Consider the following 7,590-nt stretch of genomic DNA (forward strand, 5'->3'; position numbering starts at 1 on the left):
CGCCGTGTTTGGAGGAGGAATGCTGCCTATGACCCCAAGAACACCATCCCCACCGTCAAACACGGAGGTGGAAACATTATGCTTTGGGGGTGTTTTTCTGCTAAGGGGACAGGACAACTTCACCGCATCAAAGGGACGATGGACAGGGCCATGTACCGTCAAATCTAGGGTGATAACCTCCTTCCCTCAGCCAGGATATTGAAAATGGGTTGTGGATGGGTATTCCAGCATGACAATGACCCAAAACACAAAGCCAAGGCAACAAAGGAGTGGCTCAAGAAGAAGCACATTAAGGTCCTGGAGTGGCCTAGCCAGTCTCCAGACCTTAATCCCATAGAAAATCTGTGGAGGGAGCTGATGTTCGAGTTGCCAAACGTCAGGCTCGAAACCTTAATGACTTGGAGAAGATTTGCAAAGAGGAGTGGGACAAAATCCCTCCAGAGATGTGTGCAAACCTGGTGGCCAACTACAAGAAACGTCTGACCTCTGTGATTGCCAACAAGGTTTTTGCCACCAAGTACTAAGTCATGTTTTGCAGAGGGGTCAAATACTTATTTCCCTCATTAAAATGCAAATCAATTTATAACATTCTTGACATGCATTTTTCTGGATTTTTTTGTTGTTATTTTGTCTCTCACTGTTCAAATAAACCTTCCATTAAAATTATAGACTGATCATTTCTTTGTCCGTGGGCAAACGTACAAAATCAGCAGGGGATCAAATACTTTTTCCCCTCACTGTATATATATATATATATATATATATATATATATATATATATATATATATATATGTTTTGGATATACATAAAGAGACACTTGTGACAAAGAAGCCCAAACCCAACATACTTTTTATTTGGAAGAGTCAGATAAAACAGGCAATATGAAGAAATATTCCATAAAGATTATTTTCAAAAGGCTTTCTTTTTCTTAAATTCAGAGGATGCCAAAAAGAGAAGTGACAATATAGTCCTAGTAATTATAATAAGGTCACTGTAATCGAAGGTAGCTCTTGCAGAGTTCATGGTCCCTAATGTCCCCCCAGCCCCCGTTCTTCACGTGGGGCGCCACCCCCCCTGCCCCGTTAGCCGGAAGTCTCTTAGTAATCAGCAGGTTCTTGGGGAACAGCTGATGGCTGCTGCTCTGAAGGATGTTCTCTATCTTGGTCTTTTGGCTTGACGGCATACACACAGACTTCTTGTGGTGCATCCCGCAGTCCCCGGCGTGGAAGACCCGAGGCGCCTCGCTCACCATGACCTTCCAGTAGGAGGGCAGGCAGGTTACGGTCAGGTGCTGCAGGGACCAGTCCCAGTTGTAGTCGTCATAGGTGCAGAAGGCATCGGTGCATTGGATAAGCTTCTGGTAGGTCTCCCTGCTCAGAGCCATGCCCATGTTGTGCTCGGTGGACTTCCAGGCTTTCACCTCCACCTTGTTGGCTTTACTTGCGTAACTAATGTGGCCGTAGCTCCCCAGAGACAGGATGTCACAGTCAGGGCAATTCTCCCTCTTCAGGATCGACATCAGCTTGAGGAGGTGGAGGAAGTCCGGGGAGAGGAAGTGGTCCTCCTCAATGAGAAGCACCAGACCCCGGTGGTCCTTCAGGGCCCGGATCCTGTCCCACACAAAGTGCAGCTTCCACCACCAGTGGTGCTTGGTCTGGGAGAACTTGGCCTCGCGGTAGTGACCGAACGAGTCGGGGTACTCTGCGTTGATGCAGTCCAGTTTTAAGGCGTCTATCTTGGAAATGTCTCTGGGGCAGTCCCTGGGGTCGTGGCCCGGGAACTCCTGGGGGTACAGCTGGATGCTGAAGGGAAAGAAGATCTGGAGGACCTGGCAGAAGTCCACCGAGGCAACCACCTGGTTGATCTCTGGGGACCAGAAGTCGTGGCTGAAGATGAGCAGGATGTTCTCCACGCCCCTGGCCTTCCTCAGACTCTCCACCAGCAGTCTCAGGTAGTCTGGTCTGTTGTGCACCTGGACCACCACCACCAGATCGTCCTTCTTCCTCGCTGCCCTGAACTTCTCCTCATGTCTCACTGTCTGGTCGAAGTTGAGCTGGAACACAATGCCACGGTAGACCAGGGTGGTGTTGTCCACCTCCGGTTTTACCTCCTTCCCTAGGTGCTTTTCGGGGTGGTTATTCGGGTGTGTCTCGTTGGCAGGTGCTACAGGTGCGATGGGTGGTACGATAGGTATCCGGCTGACTGCAGGCGTGGCCTGCGGCTGTACCTGTACCTGGCTACTGCTGCTTCTCCTTGCCACCTCAGCCTCTTTCGGGACCACCACTCTACTGCTCTTCTTCAGCTTCACACTGGTCCAGAAGGCAAGGCCACACACCACCACCACCAGTGTCAGTATCACCACCTGGACATAAAATACATATCATATCCCATGCCCGGTTTTGGACTCATTGGCATCGTTATTTCTATTCTCTTTTTTGATTTAAAGATACAGTAAGATTATTTATTTGTATTTATTATGGATCCCCAAGTAAGAGTTCATATGAGTTTACATTAGTTAATAACTTATTTAATCATTCAATTAATCCAGTGGGTCCTGCTTCTTCAGCAGAACTAAATATGTCACAATAAATGACGTTTTATTGTCTATTACTGTTTTCAAATACATTTGTTTTGTTTGTGCCATTTAAAACATGCCCAGTACAGAAACATGCAGCACATACACATGACTTGGGACTCGTCGTGTATTGTACCTTCCTCTTGTAGACTCGGAATCTCATGATAGGCAGTCACCCCCTTTGGGAACAGAGAGGAGTTGATTGTAGAGAAACTGAAAAAGGCAGGTTTGCAAGTTCTAATGGCACTGCTGTGCTTGGGGGAGGCAGGCAGGCAGGCAGGCTTGGTAGAAAACGGCTTCAAATTGTGTTGGTTGCTAACGCTTGTTGCTTGCTGCTAGTGCTCATTTTTGGAATGTAGACATAGGTCTTTGTGGAATGTAAGTGATGCCAGGTGAGAGTCCCATAAGGCATGTTGGTCTCTGACAGTCAGCAGGGTAGCGGTGTGCATGGAACCCACTGGAAGACAAAATAAGAGAAAATTATTAAAGCAATTGTACTATTTCTTATTGTCTTTACTAAACATGGTTGATTTATTAAATGCAACATGCATACATACCATCAATAATAAAACAATGGCTGTTACGGAGTCATAACTTGTTTTATGATAAGAGCTGATACAGTGCATTCTGAAAGTATTCAAACCTTTACTTTTTCCACATTTTGTTACGTTACAGCCTTATTCTAAAATTGATTAAATTGTTATTTTCCCTCATCAATCTACACACAATACCCCATAATGACAAAGCAAAAACAGGTTTTTAAACATTTTTGCAAATGTATTAAAATTAGAAAAATGAAATATCACATTTACATACGTATACTTTATTGAAGCACTTTGGCAGCGATTACAGCCTTGAGTCTTCTTGGGTATGACGCTACAAGCTTGGCACACCTGTTTCTCCCATTCTTCTCTGCAGATCCTCGCAAGCTCTGTCAACTTGGATGGGGCGCGTCACTGCACTACTATTTTCAGGTCCCTCCTGAGATGTTTGATCGGGTTCAAGTCCGGGCTCTGGCTGGGCTACTCAAGGACATTCAGACTTGTCCCGAAGCCACTAATGCGTTGTCTTGGCTGTGTGCTTAGGGTCGTTGTCCTGTTGGAAGGTGAACCTTAGCCCCAGTCTGAGGTCCTGAGCGCACTGGAGCATGTTTTCATCAAGGATTTCTCTGTACTTTGCTCCGTTCATTTTTCCCTCGATCCTGACTAGCAGTGAAAAACATCACCACAGCATGATGCTGCCACCACGTTTCACCGTAGGGATGGTGCCACGTTTCCTCCAGACGTGACGCTTGGCATTCAGGCCAAAGATTTAAATCTTGGTTTCATCAGACCAGATAATCTTGTTTCTCATGGTCTGAGAGTCCTTTAGGTGCCTTTGACAAACTCCAAGCAGGCTGTCATGTGCCTTTTACTGAGGAGTGGCGTCCGTCTGGCCACTCTACCATAAAGGCCTGATTGGTGGAGTGGTGCAGAGATGGGTGTCCATCTGGAAGGTTCTCCCATCTCCACAGAGAAACTCTGCAGCTCTGTCAGAGAGACCATCGGGTTCTTGGTCACCTCCCTGAACAAGGCCCTTCTCCCCAGATTGCTCAGTTTGGCCAGGCGGCCAGCTCTAGGAAGAGCCTTGGTGGTTCCAAACTCCTTGCATTTAAGAATCAAATCAAATCAAATCGAATGATGGACTCCAATCAAGTTGGAGAAACATCTCAAGGATGATCAATGGAAACATGATGCACCGGAGCTCAATTTCGAGTCTCATAGCAAAGGGTCTGAATACTTATGTAAATAAGGTATTTCTAGTTTTTTTTAAATATATATATACACACTAACGGTCAAAAGTTTTAGAACACCTACTCATTCAAGGGTTTTTCTTTATTTTTACTATTTTCTACATTGTAACTACATAAAAACTATGAAATAACACATTTGGAATCATGTAGTAACCAAAATAGTGTTAAACAAATCAAAATATATTTTATATTTGAGATTCTTCAAATAGCCACCCATTGCCTTGATGACAGCTTAGCACACTCTCGGCATTCTCTCAATCAGCTTCACCTGGAATGCTTTTCCAACAGTCTTGAAGGAGTTCCCACATATGCTGATCACTTGTTGGCTGCTTTTCCTTCACTCTGACATCCGACTCATCCCAAACCATCTCAATTGGGTTGAGGTCGGGGGATTGTGGAGGCCAGGTCATCTGATGCAGCACTCCATCACTCTCCTTCTTGGTCAAATAGCCCTTACACAGCCTGGAAGTGTGTTGGGTCATTGTCCTTTTGAAAAATGATAGTCCCACTAAGCCCAAACCAGATGGGATAGCGTATTGCTGCAGAATGCTGTGGTAGCCATGCTGTTTAAGTGTGCCTTGAATTCTAAATAAATCACAGACAGTGTCACCAGCAAAGCACACCCACACCATAACACCTCCTCCATGCTTTACGGTGGGAAATACACATGCAGAGATAATCTGTTCACCCACACCGCGTCTCACAAAGACACGGCGGTTGGAACCAAAAATCTCAAATTTCGACTCCAGACCAAAGGACACATTTCCACCGGTTTTTAATGTCCATAGTAGTGGTTTCTTTGCAGGAATTTGACCATGAAGGCCTGATTCACACAGTCTACTCTGAACAGTTGATGTTGAGATGTGTCTGTGAATAATTTATTTGGGCTGCAATTTCTGAGGCTGGTAACTCTAATGAACTTATCCTCTGCAGCAGAGGTAACTCTGGGTCTTCCATTCCTGTGGCAGTCCTCATGAGAGCCAGTTTCATCATAGCGCTTGATGGTTTTTTACCAAATAGGGCTATCTTCTGTATACCCCCCCTATTTTGTCACAACACAACTGATTGGCTCAAACTCATCAAGAAGGAAAGAAAATCCTCAAATTAACTTTTAACAAGGCACACCTGTTAATTGAAATGCATTCCAGGTGACTACCTCATGAAGCTGGTTGAGAGAATGCCAAGCGTGTGCAAAGCTGTCATCAAGGCAAAGGGTGGCTATTAGAAGAATCTCAAATATAAAATATATTTTGATTTGTTTAACACTTGTTTGGTTACTACATGATTCCATGTGTCATTTCATAGTTTTGAAGTATTCACTATTATTCTACAATGTAGAAAATAGTAAAAAATAAAAATAAAAAAAATGAATGAGTAGGTGTTCTAAAACTTTTGACCGGTAGTGTACATTTGCAAAAAGTTATAAAAACCTGTTTTTGCTTTGTCATTATGGGGTATTGTGTGTAGATTGATGAGGAAAATGTTTTATTTAATCATTTTTAGAATAAGGTTGTAACTTAACAAAATGTGGAAAAAGGTAAGGGGTCTGAATACTTTCCAAATGCACTGTAAGTGACAACCCATCTACAAAATGCACCACTGCCAACGCCCCTGACAAAAACATTCCCCATAACCAGTAGCCTAAATCTCAAACTGTAAGATACATAATTTAGGCCTAATACTTTATCTATCTTCACAAAGTATCTGCAGCCAGTCATCACGATTTAGATTCTTAATTTAGACACACTAGCCCTCCCATACCAGCCTGTGCTCCACTTTAACATTCTATGATTAGTTCTCTATTCTCTTATCTTTGCAGCGTTTCTTGGTTGAACTAGCTCATCCCTGTCTACTGCCCAGAGGCACTGTCACAATCAATACACATATCAATACATCCACAAAATGGAAAGCTGAATAGCCTTCGCACTGGATCACAGACTCCCTTGCCTAAAACACAGCAATGATATGTATTTTTTTTGTTGCAAAACATGCACTTCAAATAGACTATAGCTAACAGCCTATGGTGTCCTTATGTACTTAACAGTGTACATTACACGCCTGTTATGCTGACTTTCACTACATGACGCGATACACACACAGTTAACAAGATGTAGAGCTAAACTAGCCACCGCCTATCATTTCAAACTAGACCGTTTTCTTATGTTTCTGAACATTAATGTAATAAACATTTTGGTCGTATAACATGTCCTCCTTCCCATGGCCCCCGTTGGTCAAGAAGGAAATGGGGGTTCTCTAGCCAAATCTAGTTAATGTAAGTTAAACTAGCTTCCTTCTCCCTACACTAGCAATCGTCTTGTTAGCGCCTGGACTCCAGGCTGGTGCGGGGGACACCGACATCAAACCACGGCGCCAACCCCATTTCGCTCGAGATTCGTGCCGTGTAGCGTTACATACACAACTAGTTAGCTAGCTATATTTAGTAGCTTAAACATTGTTTACCGAGTGATGTTATGGAAGCTACTAGCCATGTAGCTAGCTAGCTAGCTAGCAAGCTAAATGTGTATCATAGTTAGCTGGAGCAAGCGTATTATATTTAAAAGCAAGCACTCCATAGTCGCGCCTCAGTCATTGGCCAAAACAGACTGTCACAATAAGCTTCATAGTGTGGAAAAAAATGCGTTTGAATAGTTACCTAAAATAGTAGTCGTGCTATGCAGCTTTCTCTGCCAAAATTAACAGTGCGATGAATCGAGGTATTCATTCTCCTCCATCCCTTCTCAACCTGCTCCCAATTTCTGGGGGAAATAACACATTAGCAAGCTAGCTAACGTTGGCACAAAGTACCAAATACGGAACCACTGCCTAGCTTTGTCTCCCACAATGCATTACTCCGGAGGGGCTCTCAAGACATAAAAAAATGAATTGATATATTAGGCTAGTGTGCTACAATGTTGCATTAAACTGAACCATTGAATTGTAGATAAACTTATAAACAATGTAACAATATGGAGATCTTACATGTAGTCGGTATAATATTTCTTTAGAATTAGTAGTTTGTTTGAACAATAGATAAATAAAGGCTTCTTCTGATCTGTTTTATTTTTTTAAAATTATATAGGCCACTATGATAATCATCTAAACCAGTTAGATATTATTGTCGGTATATGAAATTATTCTTGATTATATTCTATACAAAAGACAGGCAAAACGAATATCACTACTAGACTAACTTTAGGCCATTATTGTTCGATATTCAAGAAA

At 43.1% G+C, this 7,590-nt stretch overlaps 1 protein-coding gene across 2 annotated transcripts; it reads right to left on the minus strand.

Annotated features, from left to right (window-relative positions):
- Positions 1 to 832: 832 nt before the first annotated feature.
- LOC121548644 (alpha-1,6-mannosyl-glycoprotein 2-beta-N-acetylglucosaminyltransferase-like) lies at positions 833 to 7,202 on the minus strand. 2 transcript variants are annotated; one of them, XM_041860164.1, is made up of 3 exons: positions 7,022 to 7,202; positions 2,713 to 3,033; positions 833 to 2,363 (listed from the first exon to the last, which is right to left on the minus strand). In XM_041860164.1, exons 2-3 carry the CDS (start codon positions 2,737 to 2,739, stop codon positions 990 to 992), a joined length of 1,401 nt encoding a protein of 466 aa, XP_041716098.1. In that variant the 5' UTR covers positions 2,740 to 3,033; positions 7,022 to 7,202; the 3' UTR covers positions 833 to 989. The 2 variants fall into 2 exon arrangements, with proteins under 2 accessions (XP_041716098.1, XP_041716097.1); XM_041860163.1 differs by having other exon boundaries at positions 2,683 to 3,033.
- Positions 7,203 to 7,590: the final 388 nt, after the last annotated feature.

Source organism: Coregonus clupeaformis, chromosome 33, assembly GCF_020615455.1.
Source record: "Coregonus clupeaformis isolate EN_2021a chromosome 33, ASM2061545v1, whole genome shotgun sequence".
Classification (NCBI taxonomy): Eukaryota; Metazoa; Chordata; class Actinopteri; order Salmoniformes; family Salmonidae; genus Coregonus; species Coregonus clupeaformis.